Here is a 16,597-nt window from a genome sequence, read left to right as displayed (position 1 = left end):
TACGAGTTTAATTTAAGAACTGATATCTAGATATTTTTCATTGTTTTCTTGATAATGATTTTGGTTATTATGTTATCATCATTATATTTGTCCAAACAAATGTACCTTTAGTTGTACCAGGCATTAAAATGAACAAGAAATTGAAGAAAACAATGGTCTAATAATTTTTTCCATGACTGTATTTATGAAACATCCTTTTATCTTAGGCTGGCTTGTTCTTCTTTTTCCACATTTTAGGCTTAATAAGTGCTTATTGGTGTTTTTTTTAGCAGATAAACAATAAAGAAAGGCTGGTTTGCTCTTGTATTTTACCCTAAGTTCAGGCTTTGAATGAAAAAGGCTTCCGGGTTTTTAAACTATCTAAACAGTAATATCACAAATATTAAAAATGCTATGCTGATAACATCACTGCCTTTGACTTAATTTCACATTTAGCCTGCTGCACACAGTGGGAGCCATTGTAGAAATCCCTCGAGAACAATACTTTCTGCAGTGATAGGCTGCAGCTGCTGGACTTTCTGACTTAAGCACCACTGTAACACATGTTAATACACACACCTGCACACACCTTTTTTTTTTACATTGTCACTCCCATGTCTTTTGACTACTGACTCCATGTGATAAAGTTCAATTTGCTCTCTGTTCTCTGTCACTGGTGAGCTAACTGAAGTGTAAAACATCTGATCAGATAGCAGAGTAAATTACTATTGATCAGACCTTCAACCATCACTGATCTGACTGTGGACTCCCTCGAAGTCCCTAACACACAACTGGGAAACACCACCAGAAATATTATTTTTAAGAACGAGGGCCAATTGTGGCCCTCGTGACGATATTTTGTGGCCCCAACCTTGATATGGTACTTTACCATGTTGTGTGTGGAAGGTCCCTTTAATTACTTTTTTGGTAATTTTGTGTCTCTTTTTTTTTTGTGGTAATTTTGTGTCTTTTTTTAACAATTTTGTGTCTTTATTGGGTCAATTTGTATTTTTTTAAATAATTTTGTGTCTTTAGTTTTTTTCTAATTTAGTTTTTTTTTTTAGTAATTTTGTGTCTTTTTTGGTAATTTTGTGTCTTTTTTGTAATTGTGTCCTTTTTTGGTAATTTTGTGTCTTTTTTAAATAATTTTGTGTCTTTTTTGGTAATTCTGTGTCTTTTTTGGTCATTTTGTTTCTTTTTTAAGTAATTTAGTGTTTTTTTCAGTCATTTTGTATCATTTTTGTAATTTTGTGTCCTTTTTGGTGATTTTGTGTCTTTTTTTTGGTCATTTTGTGTCTTTTTTAAGTAATTTAGTTTTTTTTCTGTCATTTCGTCTTTTTTTTTTAGTAATTTTGCGTCTTTTTTTTTTAGTAATTTTGTGTCTTTTTTTGGTCATTTTGATACTGCCTCCAGCGGCCCCCAGGTAATTTGAGTTTGAGACCCCTGGTCTAGACGTTGTTAGTGTGGGAAATTACCATTAAAGCTGGACCATTGAAGCTGATTTTCTTATGAAATGTCTACTATATATTGTCAGCAACCACTCATGTGTTCCATGTTTATAGTGTTGAAAAGTGATTGCTCATTAAAACACCTGAGCATTATGTTAACACAGCTGAAAACTGTTTGTGCTGATTTGAGAAGCAATAAAATGATCCTTCCTTAGGCTGGTTGAGTATCTAGAGGTAAAGTTGGAGATTTGTACAGGTTAAAATTATTATGTCTACCCTTGACAATGTCTTTACTATATTTTTGATTCATTTTGTAACTAATTTCATGGATAAAACAGTGTTTTTTCATGGAAAACAACATAGACATTTACTGGGTGACCCCAAACTTTTGAGTACCCTTATATCATCTACAAATCAAAGAAAGTTTATTTACTTCATCTCAATAAATTAGAATATGACAGAAAGTCAGTTTCCAGTAGTTCAAGTCAAACAGCCCCAACCAAGTATTGAGTCATATACTTTTCAGAGGCAAACATTTACATATTAAACATGTGTAAAATTGGTCTTTTGTCTATTAACATTTTTTTTTTTTTTTGAGACACTGAATTTTAGGTCTTCATTAAATGTAAGCCATAATCATTATATTTAGAAGAAATTAAATAAATTAAGACATGAAATGTTTAATTCTGTGTGTAATGGATCTATATAATGTGTTATTTTCACTTTTTGAATTGAATTACTGACATAAATAAACGTTTCTATGATATTCTAATATATTGAGATCTACCTGTATATTTGGGATTGAATCAAAAATAAATACAGTCCCCATGTTGATTAGAATGAATGAACATATCACCTAGTGCAACAGTGCAGCACAGCAATTGAGCTTTATGGCCCTGTGGCTAATAGTGTTACATCAGCCACTGATATAAACACAACAGTCTCAGAGATCACCAGCTTTGGGTTTGAGTTCTGGTTTAACTAACAGATATCCAGATAATGCATGAGAAATATCCAGGCCAAGCCTTCCTTTTCCATGCTCCAGTCATTGTTTATAAATGACTGGACTGTTCAAGTAGCCTGCTTAAGGGGTTATCCCTCTGTTCCCTCATCTCTATGAAATGTTCCTCTCTATCAGAATGAGGCCCAATGTTCCCTCAGGTCTACATTCCCACAGCACAAGGATGGTCCTTTCCAAATACAAATGCATGTTGTATTTCATTTTTTGGATAGGGTTAGGTAAGGATAGCAGGCATTTTGGAAAGGAGGACTGGAGAATTATTTTAATTAAGAGTAATAAAAATAATTTTTCAAAGCTATTTTTTTCATCTATGAAAATGTATGAAAGAAAAATAAAATTATTTATTTTATTATCAATCTGAGGAACAAAGAGCTGAGGGAACATAGACACGCTCCCCTGTTGAGCTCCGTTAGCTAAGCTAGTAAAAAGCTAAAATTGTTGTCAGACAATAGTGGATAGATTACAAAATTGCATTTTGGCCAATGCTTTCCACCTCTTTTGCTCTACACACGGACTGCTTACCTGCAGCTGACTAAAGCATTCAAACGTGACAAACAGAAACCAGAATATTTCTGTTAGTAGAGCATTCTTGGATTGGTCGACAATATAGAAAAAATATAGAGTTTATCCCGACTATTAAACCAATTTAGTTGGTTTTATAGGGAAACTTTAGGCACGTTTCCATTAGGTACTTTTGGATCTAGTGAGCTGCTATTGGTGTGGCTTGGGAGAGAGGATCCGCCCAACTTCGCCGGTTAGTGGCTCAGAAAGTACCTACCCGAGGCAGGTACTTTCTGAGCCGCTACTCACTAGTCCACGCTGATTTGATATGGTTGATGCGGCGATTTTGCACATGCGTGCTTCATTTGCAGACTGCTGCAAACTATACACTGAGGGGTTAACATCTCCTGCTCTGCTGACTGCAGCTGGGAGAGACTGCTGCGGGAGGACTGAGCCGCTTGTGAGTGCTTTGGGACGGCGCCTGCTACTCGTTAAGTGACTAGAGTAGAGTAGAGTCTCCAAAAGTCTCCAATAACACCAGAAAAAGTCACTGGATTTGTCGCGAGTTGCTTTTTTGAAAGAGTCACTAGAGGGGTCTGAATAGTTGCAAAATATTGCAACAAAATTGCTAAGTTGGCAACATCTGTCTGTTGTCACATTCTAACTCTGTTGGTTAGCCGCTACAAAAGTACCTGTATGGGAACAGAGGCCGAGGGGACCTAACTAGTGGGCGGAGCCAAAACAATCAGCAGCTTTCCAAAAAGTACTCAGTGGAAACACGTCTCTTGTTACTCCACTTTGCTCAGTCTGAACTTCAGCTGAGGGAGTTACATGTTGCATGTGATGAAATCTCCACCTCTCTAGTGTACATTTTAAATGCAGAAGCCATCAAACGAAAAAAACACATCTTGTGGTCACAAAGCCAGGAACAAAGCTTTTTCCCATTTTAGATATTCAACTTTTGCACAAAAGCAAAATGAAGCCAACTCCATTTTATAACAGGACAGGGCACAGTGAGGGACTTCATCCTATGTTCTCCATCTTAGTAGTGATAATAAGTAGTAGCCACCAAGCAGCTGATCGAAGGACGGCTGTATTATGTGTTTAGGCAACAATATATAGTATCACCAAAACAATGTAATCTTTGCCACCATGCATCTTTTTCAAAAGTGTAAATGTGTGAATGAAATGTTTCCAACTTTAAGAAATATAGGATTTTATTTATAGGAAGAAACAAAAACATCTCATGATAACAGTTGAGAGTAAAATGTGGTGAACAGAGTCGAGGTGGTCTGATGAAAACCGAACAGCTGGATTTTCTTCTATCTCTCTCTGTCACTGCCAGCAGATTCCATAAGAGGAAGTCCTATTTTTTTTTCTCCCAGAGGAATGAATGGACCAGTGGTGTATTGCAACAAAACAGCATGGTCAATCGTGAACCCAGTGTAAATGTATATGTTTGGTCACAAATCTCAAATGGGGGTTTTATAGGATGCCTTATACCTCATTATATTAAGATTTTGGGCCCATTTTTGGTCCATGGGACACGACAGGCCCCTGTCACTTTAAGGTTCACCCCCAAAACATTTGTGGCAACTGCTGTGCATGAGTCACCATGTCCTATCTCTGCTCTGCAGCCACACTGGTCAAGGCACATGTAAAGTCTTACTGTGAAGCACCTTTGCAGCCCAGCTCCGTATTATAGTCTCACAATGAGTTCATAGCTTGTTTCATTCCTTTTTATAGACATTTTCTTCCTTTTCAAGAAGATTTTCAATAAATAACACAAATATACGTCATATATAGATAGATAAACATGTATAAACTACATGCATTTCATATAATTTAAATAATTTATATGTACAGTTCCCCCCTCACACACTCCCTCCCTCCCACCCCAGCCCCTCTCAAACGAGTTCTTCTGTAACAGCGATGCTGCACCGCCTTGTGGATTGGCAGCACATTAATGTGAAATATCTTTAAAATGGACCCGAGATTTCTTCAGTAGAAGTTTTATAGTGTTGCTTCACCACCACGACACATAATCCTGTGGTGGGTAGAAATAAAATCCTATACAGGAAGTAGATTTTCCAAACAGGTAGTCACCAGCAAGGTTTTGTTTACGTCCTGTGACGTTTCCTCGATAACGCGCAGACGCACGAAGTGTCAATGCGTATCCACCTCCAGCCCACTGAGTTGCGAACCTGCGTCAGCGCACGAACGTACGTCTGCGTTGTCTTGCACTGCGAGTTCCAGTTCTTGTCATCGATGCCCCTGCAGCCGCCTTTAAAGGGCCTGGGGGTCCGACATCGCGTCTCATAAAAGTACTGTTTGATGTCCTGTGTGGCACTGGTTTTAATTTTGCCCAGAACAGTGACGGGGTCCCCCCTGGTGTCCACCGCTTGGGTTTTATCCGTCACCCACTGGCTCTCACTGTCACACACAGAATATTCCCCACGGTAGCTCCTGTGCTCAGCGTAACGCTTCTTCCGTGTCTTGTTTCCCGATGCCCCGCCGTCCAATCCGCCACTCACGTAATCATCTGCGAGGTAGAGCGGCGGCGGCTGCAGCGGAGGCCGGTCGCTCAGCAGCACCCGAGGTGAGTTGTACCGCTTGTGCTGCCTGAGAAGGTCCGAGTTCAACAGCATCACCTGCTGGTCCACCAAGCCGTCGCTGCTCCCGCCGCTGCGACCCCCCGTCCCCCACCGCTCCACATCGCCCTGCTCCTCTACAGGGAAGTTAGCAGTGAGGAGAGGAGGCAGCGTGTCCTGGGGATCTGCCTCCCTGCTCTTCCCCTGCTGGCTCTGGTTCGCCCTGGTCTTCCCCCTCGTCAGGTCCGCCTGGAGCAGCTGGATGATAAGAGAGTTTAAGGGGTCGGGACTCGGCTGCTGCTGTTGCCCCTGGCGACTGCTGTCCATGTTGGTTGCCTGGATACCATAGAGGTACACGAGGACCATCACATACAGCAGGATGGACATCACTAGATTCACCTGTAAGATCTGCAGAGACAGAAAGAAAGACACTTTTAGGGGGTTTGCCGTAGTCCTGTTTTTTTCTTACCAAAATTAAAACTTATTTTCTTTCTTAACTAGAAAAATGCGGAATTTCCACAAGTATTTTCCCTCTGTCCCCCCAAGCAAATGGTAAAATGGGGTGCACTTGTATAGCGCTTTTATCCAAAGCGCTTTAAACTTCACATTATGCTCATTCACCCATTCACACACACATTCATACTGGTGGCAGAGGCTACCAGGGCACACTGGTGCCACCTGCCACCATTGGGAATTAATTCACACACAATGAACGCAGCATCAGGACCAATTTGGGGTTCAGTATCTTGCTCAAGGATACTTCGACATGTAGGCTGCCATGGTCCCCAAAGAAGATTTCACCCAGTTGTCCCTCACATCTTCCTTACAATTAAGATGACGGCAAAGATAACAAAAATGAGGATGTATTCATCTCCTTTTGTGCCCAGATTTAGTGGATCAGAACATATCAGGTGTAGAATTGAAACTGCGGATGCTTTGGTTCAAACTGAGACTAAACTTTTCAAAGTAGGTTGTCAGCCACAACAAAGGTGAAAATTTGGCAAGCAACAGACTAGGTAAGGCTTGTTTTAACCTTGCTGCTGACACTTGCGGTGTGTGTGTGTGTGTGTGGGAGTGTGGGAACTGATGTGTTTCTACATGCACAACATACCATGTGGCCATAAAACATCCATAATTCTGCAGTATGAAATTCATATATTCAAGTCATGCACGCACACTTTGTTGTGTGGATATATTTTCGTTTGATTTTTTGAGTGGCAACATCCTGCTTAATACTGTCAAGATGATAGGTAAGTATTTCAATAAACCAAATAACGTATGTATGAGAAACAACCAGAAAATGTATATTCAAAATATTCTTTCTTTTCTTACACTATAAAACCATGTCTTCATGACTCAAAATGAATAAAAAACCCACTTTTAACTGTATAAGTTTTGGGGATGTAGTCAAAGACTGCATCACAGCACCACGTCTTGGCATTTACCTCGCTTCTTCCAGTCAAAGCCAAAAATGTTGCGGAGACAAACCCTACCTGAAGCGTCTATTCTTTCTAAAGTATGTCATCTCTTGGCTTGGGTTATGTTCTAAGCTCCGCTGCCATCAGTGGTGACATTTACTTTTACATTTTATCCGGGCACACCCAGTCATTTGATCAAGCTTAAGCCTGAATGACTTCCAGCTTTTCATGTTTGTTTTTACAGATGATCACTCCCAGAAGAGTTTAAAACTCCCGTGGTGATCAGTAGGAGATCTGTAATTCATAGCATAACATCACGTCAGGAGAGCTTTTTTGCTTGAGTATGTCTTTGCCTGCTCACAAAAGCAGATGTTTCAGCACCACATGCTTGTTCCCAATCAGCACGGGTCAGGATGTCTTGGTGTGGAAAACCTCAGGGAAGAGGAATTAGCTGTTCCTAGTTCTCAAGCTGTTTCTTTCTTGTGTCCATTGAACTGTTTGACTTACGGGAAAGTTGTTGGGAAGGGAGTAGTTTTTTTAAATTATATCCAGGTTTCTATCTAAATGTATTGCAAATTTGTACCAAATTTCAAGAAAATGTAAAAGGAAACCGGCAAAAAAATGCTTGTTTCATCCACTACTGTCATGTGCACTGAAGTTAATTTATATAACAGTAAGTAGCACAAATTCTGCAGCAAGAAAACCTTCATACCATTGCTGAAGAAGATGGGTGCAACAAGATGGTGTAATTAATAGAGCCCTGGTTGTAACTCAAAGTAGAAAACTGGTTAGATATACAATTCTGCTTGTTTCATACGCCCTGTCGTGATCTCGTTTATCAGACCACTAATGAGACAAGAATTAACTAGCTAACACAACCCGTACTCCCTCCACCTCACTCTCTGCTGCCAGTAGACCTGCTCAGAGGACAGTAGGCTGCTAAACCTTCAGTCAGCAGCTGTGTTTGCTGGTCAAGGCTGATGACCAGGGGCAACGCTGGGTCTAACCGTCATCAAATTGCTAATAGGCTATAAATCCAATATTCATTCTCTCTTTAGCTCTGCTGTTGGTCTCAACCAACTCCATCAGGAAGTACCTGGCTCACAGTGAGTTTGTCTGAGTTTTTCCACTTGAAACCACCCCCAGGTCAGGGTACGAATATACTGATGAGAGCTGTGAGACTGAACCAAAAGAGTAAAGTTGTTGGCCGTACCAAAACAAAAAGCTGAAAGATGCTAAAATGCTACATAGAAGTCGTCACATAATTCCTTTTTTATAAAGATTCTTTTTTGGGCATTTTCATGCTTTATTGAGAGTGACAGATAGAAAGGGGGAGACAGAGGGGAGGACATGCAGCAAAGGGACGTCGGGCCAGACTCGAACCTGGTCCACCGCAGCAAGGACTCAGCCTTAATGGTACCAGTGTGAGCCACCGGGACGCCCACATAACTCCCTTTTAATATAAAATATTGAGCATAACCACTTTAAACATGAAGAGATACTGCCTCCCATAACAACATCTTGTTTTTTTGGAGCTGGAATTGACTATATTTGGAAAAGAGGATAGAGCTAAGCTATAAGCTAGCTATAGCTAAATAGCTAAAATAAATAGCTGACAACTAGAGTTTCTTCTAGACTGACTATAATTTACAAAATGAACATTGGGCTGTATTGAAGAAGACGTGAAACTAGTGATTAAGAAACAAAACTAAGGAAATGTTTACTGAAGCAATAAATTAAGTTAGAGGTAGGGCCTTTTTTCTCATAGACTTTCAAGGTTGCTGCTTGCTGTGACCCAAAGGACAAACCATTATTCACCTTAGTGTGTGCGGTTTGTAAGGACTACTTTTTGCCTCTGTCATGTTGTATAAAGTTTGTGCATTTACCTACATGCAGTCGTTGCTCTCAATCTTTCTGCATGTTTTTTTTTTTTTAAAGATCCTCCATCCTCCCATTAGAAATGTTTGGAATTCTCCTCCGCTCTCCTCATCTGACTGATACATCATGTTAAAGCAATTAAATCATGCAGCTCTTCCTTTTGACTTTTCAGGTGCTCTACAGTCCCCAAACATGAGTCATTCATGTTTTTTGTTTTGGCCAAAAAGACTGGTTGGTTTGACGCACTAGAGGGTTGTGTAACCGCAGGGGTTTCTCACAGCTGTTTATAGCAAAAGTGGGCCACCTCTGCTAATTTATCAACCGCCCCAAATTATAACACAAAAACCCTCAACTACCACAAAAATGACAGAGGCTACTTTGTTTCTTACAGCGAAGGCCATGTGAGACAGTCACATAACAACAGAATTGATCACAAAAGATTAGATTTTAATAAAGCATCAGCAGGACAGTGCTTGAACACATGCTTAAAGGACCAATCTTTTTTAAAATGTCTTTATGGGCCGTCAATCCTAGTTTGATGTTACCTGTGGCCAGTTCCATATGGCAAGTTTACCAATTAAGCCAGGCTTTGGTTAGCCTAAATTATTTTCAGTTTATTTGGCTCCATGAAGTAGATTCAGCATAGTTTAAGCTAAGTTACAATGGGAAACTTGTTGAATATGCATTATGGAGCAGAATCAATTGAAAATGAGTAAGACTCATTAAAATAAGCCCGTCTTATTTGGTAAAATTGCTTAATGGAACTGGCCCTAGATGTCCTGGCTAATAAACACCAGTATTCTATGACAAAGTCAAAGTCCAAAATCGGGTATGGGCATACTTTTCTCCTGTGTCACCCAGTGTAATTATAATGCTCCCAAAGAAAAGCAGATGGCGATGGGCATTTTATGTCATAGGGAGCTGTTGTTTATGTTGCAATCCAGTGCATGCATGCATGTCCACTAAAACACAGAGAGACAGCTGTGAACAAAAAGGTGATTTGTTCCCATCAGCAATGTTATAGCTGGATGATACAGCTGTTGGGTGGAGGGAGAGATAGAGAGAGAGAGAGAGGGGCATGTGTTCAGCAGCAATGTCACCTTACATTCAATGGCTTAGAAAATATATGAACACACACACACACACACACACACACACATACACACACACATACACACACACACACATCCTTGTACTTCTATCTTTGTGAGGGCCCTCATTGGAATAGTAAATCCAAATCCCCTGACCCTAACCCTTAACCTAACCTTTACCATCACAACTAAATGCCCAAAACTAACCCTGAAATAAATCAAATTGTAACCTTCACCCTAAAACAAAGTCTGAACTCTGTTGGTTAAAATCGTGTCCCGGTCCTCACTATGTAGGAAGTACAAGAACACACACACACACACACACTTCTCTGGGTTTCTGTCCAAAGAGAGAGTGGAATAGTGGAAACTCTGCACAATGTCACTTACACACACACACACACACACACACACGTTTACACTCTTAAAGACCCTCAATGTGATATTCCTACATATCTTAACCCTGAAATAACCGCCTCTTGTCACAGTCATAACACAGTCACATATGAACACACAGACTGTGACTAACATTTTTCTTTCATTCCATGCATTCTTCTTCCTCCTCAACACGATGCAACTTGGACACTGACAGTTCATAGACTCAGGTGTATTATGCTGTGCTTCCTCTTAAAAAAGTTTGTATTTTAGCTGCCTGTCACATGACATTAATGGACTAAACACATGAAGCACTGATTAGTTATACAGCCCAGACAAAGATACTGTCACAGTGGTAACATTAGTGCTAAAACATACTACGTGATTTTACTGAAAAAAATACTGCATCTGCTCTTAAAATGCAAATGTGCATCATAGGTGCAAGTCACACTATTTAAGATCTGCCATACTTATTTATTTTTATTCTTCATCTTCCACCCTAGAAGGTTGACGTGCCTTAACCCATTTAAGCATTACCGCATTTCTACCATTAAAACCGGGAGCGAGTTGCGTTATTCTACCATTAAAGTCGGGAAAGCCGATACGTCGTTTTGTAGTATTTGTAGTTTTTGCCACCTATTTTCGGTCTCTGTCACAATTCAATATTTTGATTTTTAAAAAAACTTTATTGAAGGTTTGGACAAATAAACTCAACTTCTTATGAAAGCCACAGGTATATGCTCTCAAATCATTTTTGAATTTCAATTCTATCTGCTCCAGAGGTTGAAGAATCTATTATTTAGTAGGCGTTGACACTTCTGTTGAATTTCCAGAAAAACTTCAGGTTTTAGGGGCTTATTTTAAAATCGCCCAGAGGTTTTACAGGCATTTTTTTACAGGCATTTTAGGACTAAATGGGTTAACAGGTACTTGTTGCAATTCAATGATCAGTTGGACTCAAAGAGTGCCCAAAACAACGAGTAGCTTAGTAGAATAAAAGCTTTAGAGGTAACTCGTGTCTTAACAGGAAACCAGGACAGGGCTGTTTTTCAAAATAAACCCCCCACAAAGTAACTTAACCTTACTTCTTATCAAATAAAAGCTTCATAAGGGAGGCCTAACTGTATCTTATTTGCCATTTCCAGCGCCATAAACAACTCATTGCCAATGTCACACAAACAATGTAATGATACAACCTAGTTAGTATTGGTAATATTAGCACTTGGAACAACACAAAGCTTCATTGATGTATTGGAAAACTCAGGCACACTGCTGAAATTTTCAAATAAATATTTGGCTATGTTTTGCTCCTGGCGACTCCAACAGACCAACAGAGCACCTCATGACATTTTCATAAAGTGACTTATTGTAACATTGACACAATCTTTGTTTTTACTCAGTTTATTTTCCTCTGGTTTATTAATGAAATCCAATTGTATGAATAACCATCTCTTTGTAAAATCAGGTGCCTGCTCTGTGAAAACTGCATTATGTGGGACAAATTAATTTTGCCATCATCACTCAGGCTGTTCTCATTCACTGTTCAGACTGTAATCCATATAAAACTAATGTGATCACGGGGCGTTCCCGGTGGGACACCTGGTAAAGTGCGTACCATAGAGGCATTGTCCTCGTAAGTGGACGGCCCGAGTTCGAATCCGACTCGGAGCCCTTTCCCGCATGTCTTCCCCTCTGTCTCCACCTTCACGTTGTCCTATCAATAAAGCCCAAAAATGGCCACACAAAAAAAATTATAATAATAAAAAAAACTAATGTAACACACACAAAGTAACTCAACCTTACTTCTTATCAAATAAAAGCTTCATAAAGGAGGCCTAACTGTATCTTATTTGCCACACACACACACACACACACACACACACACACATATATATATATTTCTCAACTTCCTTCTTATGCAGACTTTGTCACTCCTTATATATATATATATATATATATATATATATATATATATATATATAGTAAAGTAGGAATAGCAGTTATTTGTTATTTTGTTATTTCAATAACACCCTCTGTTGATTACATTCAGGCTTGTGGAGGCTACACTGCAAAAAACAAGATAAAAACCGATGATTTCACTTGACAAGATTTCTTAAATTAAGATTTTTAAATCTAGAAATATGCATGTTGAACACTTAAAATAAGAAATTAACTCTTAAAACAAGATCAATTATAGAGTTATACAGTTGTAAATCTAAAGTTTTTTTTATCTTGGTAAAAAAAAAAAATTTGCAGTCCATTCTGCTCGGGCCACTTCATCGCTGCTTGCAGCTTTAAAGTATAATTATATTTAATTTCTTATTTTAATCGTACAACATGCTTGTTTCTAGATTTAATGATCTTAATTTAAGAAATCTTGTCAAGTGAAATTATCTGTCCATGCAGCAAGATCATTTCCCTCAGATTTAGTGTTTTTATCTTGTTTTTAGACACACCTTTTTTACACTGTAACAACGCAAAGTGGGTGAGCGATAACTTTCTCAGTGGTCAGGGTGATAATGTGTGTGCTGAATGTCCTCCATGCTTATTGTAGGAACAAATGTTTGCACCAGGACAGGAAAATGAGGAAACACCTCCCCACTGAGGACACTTTGCCCGTCCTCACCTCTATGAGAAGTTATTTTAGGACAAGGACTTTAGTTCAGGGTTAGGCTTATAATTAGGTGTTGGTATAAGGTTAGTGAATACATGTAGCCATTGAAAGTCAAAGTGTGCTGTGTGTGTGTTAGAGAGATAAAGCAAAAAAGAACAAGGCTGACAGATGTTAATGCTATCGAAAGATAAAATGCAATAAAATCCATTGGTGTTCAGATAGGATATTATGAGTCCATCTGTTTCGTATATCAAGGTGAATCTATTTACAGACACAACATATTCTGTTTGTGTGACCGCAAAGCTGATAATGAATGTTTGCTTGTTTCCTTGTCTATCAGTGTGCCTTTGGATGACTGCTGGGCATCATTTATATGGATGACAACAAGACACACTGATGGAGAAACAAAGAAGTTATTTGGAAAAAACTATGCTGTGGGCTTTTTAAAATCAGTATGCTTCAATGAAGGGCTTGTTGGTGGTCTTAGAGTGCTGGAAACAGCTTCAGGTGCATGAACCGTCTGGACTCATATCAAATGAGATGAGATAAGATTTTATTCATAATTGAAGTGTAAAGTAGAAAAGAGTGCAAATATGAAAACACAAATAGAACATGTTGCCTCACAGGGTCAACTTCTAACCTATTAGTGTTGACATGCAAGTATTTTGCTGACATATTCTGTAGTTTCAGTCTCTTGTATATTGGTGAGTCTCTGAACAATCAAAATGATATATTGTGCCAGTTAGTGGCACACAGCTATTCTGTTAGTGTATGTTTTTGTTAACTCTTTGTGACCTTTTCCAGTATAACATTTAGTGATGATGACACACAGACATACACACACACACACACACACACACACACACACACACACACACACACATTCCTGTACTTCTATCTTTGATCTTTGTGAGGGCCCTCATTGGAATAGTGAATTCCCTTGCAAGGTTATAATAGATTTCAATTTTTCATTAGTTTTAGTTTTTAGTAATGGGGTATTTTTTGGCTGGGAGATTAAAAGAGGTCACAGTAAATGTTTCCTTTATTTCCTTTGCCTTATCCATCTTCATTATGTATGAAAAAAGACGAAAACGAAGGACATTTTCACGATAATTTTAGCTAGTTTTAGTTTCTTTTTGTAACCACAAAATAGAGTTTCAGTTAGTTAATGAATTATATTTTTGTAAACGTAAACCTGATGTAACCTTTACCCTTAAAACAAAGTCTGAAATTTAAAAAAAGCCTTTAAAGAAGTGGGGACCGGCCAAAATGTCCTCACTTTGCAAAAATGCCATCACTCTGCTGGTTAAAAATGTGTTGTGGTCCTCACTATGTGGGAAGTACAAGAACACGCACACACACACACACACACACACGTCGATGTTGCCGAGGTTTTTTTCATTGTTTTTTCCTTCTTTCCTCTCCTCACGTTGTGCTGTATTTCTTTTCTTTCATCTCTGTCTCCCTGTCCTGTTCCCCTCTGTCATATTATATGTGTGTTTTAAGTATACGTTCGGACGGGTTGATGGCAAATCTCTTTGTACTAGTACTTGTTACTCTGTGCAATGACAATAAAGGCTTCTGATGTGATTCTGAGACAGATCAGGTCACTGCTACTCAACTTGCAGCCTGGGGTTAGATCTGGCCCACAACTTGGTGGCCTGCCGAACATTTTCTAAAATGAACTCTAATATATATTCACAATGGGAATTATTTTATTGTAATTTAAATGTAGATCGGGTGTCAGACTGCATAGCAAGCGTCAAAACTTAACTTTTTACAAGAAAAGGGCTAAAATCCTAGAGAAAACCAATATGAAGTGCAGTCAGTTTCTGAACCTTGCTCAGAGAAGCATATACAGTGTGTGACTCAATGTAATAAGTGTTTGAATCAGATCTTGAGTTTGTTCATGGGTTTTTTTTTCCATTCTTCACAAACTAAATCCCTCAAATTATGTGGGTATGACTTTTGAGAGTATGCAGCATTTGCACAGTTCAACTGTACAAATGTCTCTATGATTACAGACTTTTTTGCCTTTAAGAACCGGTATAAACACTTTACCTTTAGACGTGTTTAAACAACCCTCCATATAAACCAGTTTGTTTCAGACATACCCTAAGTTTGATCCTCCTGTTAATGTTGATCCTGTGCTTAGTTGAAACTCATATCAAACTTGACTGTAAACATCGCTACTCCATAATATCATAATTCCTGGAAGTACTAAAAGCAGCACTGACTCTAGCTTGAGGCTTAAGCAAGTTCAAGGTTGGCTGTTGGATTTATGTGATAGTTAATGATAGGAAAATTTTCTCAGCCCGCAGCAGACCACATAATCCTTCAGCTGCAGCAACCACAAAGTAGTTAGCTTCCATGGAATCTAATTTAGAGCATGTTGATTACCTGCACAGTGTACAGACTGTAAATGACTACAGGAGCAGGTTTGAGCAAGAAGAAACATCTGAGGCCTCAGGGGATTCGGGATTCCTCACATTCATCTACAGGTCATCAGAGATTTTGTAAAGTTTCAGTATTGGGGACAGAAAATACGTAACCAGAGTTTCAGGATGAGGTCACAGTCATCATCTCTTTTCCTTAAACAACAGGAGATCAGTAAGCATGTTTACAAGAAAATTCACGGGTGGCTCTGAGCTTTGTGGTTCACACTTAAATGGGTAATAGCTCAAGGAAAATATATTTTTCATGTGACATTCAGATGGTACTGTGGCCTGAAAAGAGTCACAGAAGTGGATGAAAGTGGAATGCAGAGTTTTGGGGCTTTGTTGCCCCCACGCCACCACAACACCCCATGACTGAAGTTACTGACTCAAGTTAATTTAACATAAAAATTGGCTAAATGTTTTCTGTTGCCAGTGAACTAGACCACTTATCTTAGATGATTAATCTCAATCAGTTCTCCAGCCAAACTGCCAGAATGATGAATGGGATGATAACACATGATGAATCTTTGCATTTGTGCTAAAATAAAGGAGGGACATGTCTTTCTTTGCTGAAATCTGACACTGCATCTGTTTTAGGAACAAAGTTCTGCACATTTTATTCTTACTAGTAGTCACTTGTTCTACCACCTGGTCTGTAATTTCTCAACGACTGGATTGCCATGAAATTTGGGACCAATGTTTATGGTCCTAAGATGATAAAGCCTTCCGACTTCGGTGATCCTGTTACTTTTTTTCCATTGTGAGTATGTTAGCATGCAGATGTTAACACCTAGCTCATCTACCGCCTCAGAGCCATAAGTGTGGAGTGTCTACACAGGAGGCGTTCCAGCCAAAGTTAGTCCCTTTACATACGTCATTTATAGGCAGGACAAACAAGCATCAACCAGTTGGAGGCTTTGGGCTGGATATTAGCATAAGGATTTTATTACTGTGTAAGAGAGTGCTGCAGGGATGACATATTTTTGTCTGCTTGGGAGATAGGATCACCCCAGTTTCCCCCGACAAAAAGCCAAAGGGATTTTTTTATCGGATTATTGTAGAAAATAAACTCTGTGGCAAACTAAAGTCCCCTCTAGTCGCATAGCCACTAGCAACTGCCTTAAATTGCGTAAAAGCATCAAATTTCACAAGTGGGGTATTTACTGACATGGAACAAAATATACCTTATTTCAGGCATCCGACAAAAAAACAAACATTTAAATAACCCCACTGTATATAAGTTTGC

General features: G+C 39.0%; 1 protein-coding gene across 2 annotated transcripts; it reads right to left on the bottom strand.

Annotated features, from left to right (window-relative positions):
• Window positions 1–4,936: 4,936 nt before the first annotated feature.
• On the bottom strand, window positions 4,937–5,957 carry ntf3 (neurotrophin 3). Of its 2 annotated transcripts, XM_059326111.1 has the most exons (2): window positions 5,664–5,957; window positions 4,937–5,603 (listed from the first exon to the last, which is right to left on the bottom strand). In XM_059326111.1, the coding sequence occupies exons 1-2, from the start codon at window positions 5,925–5,927 to the stop codon at window positions 5,070–5,072; spliced, it is 798 nt and encodes a 265-aa protein (XP_059182094.1). In that variant the 5' UTR covers window positions 5,928–5,957; the 3' UTR covers window positions 4,937–5,069. The 2 variants fall into 2 exon arrangements, with proteins under 2 accessions (XP_059182094.1, XP_059182093.1); XM_059326110.1 differs by having other exon boundaries at window positions 4,937–5,951.
• Between the last annotated feature and the right edge of the window lie 10,640 nt (window positions 5,958–16,597).

The sequence above is a fragment of the Centropristis striata genome, chromosome 22 (genome assembly GCF_030273125.1).
Source record: "Centropristis striata isolate RG_2023a ecotype Rhode Island chromosome 22, C.striata_1.0, whole genome shotgun sequence".
In the NCBI taxonomy this organism is placed as follows: domain Eukaryota; kingdom Metazoa; phylum Chordata; class Actinopteri; order Perciformes; family Serranidae; genus Centropristis; species Centropristis striata.
The sequence above is the reverse complement of the archived record's forward strand: the minus strand, read 5'-3'. Positions and strand labels throughout refer to the sequence as shown.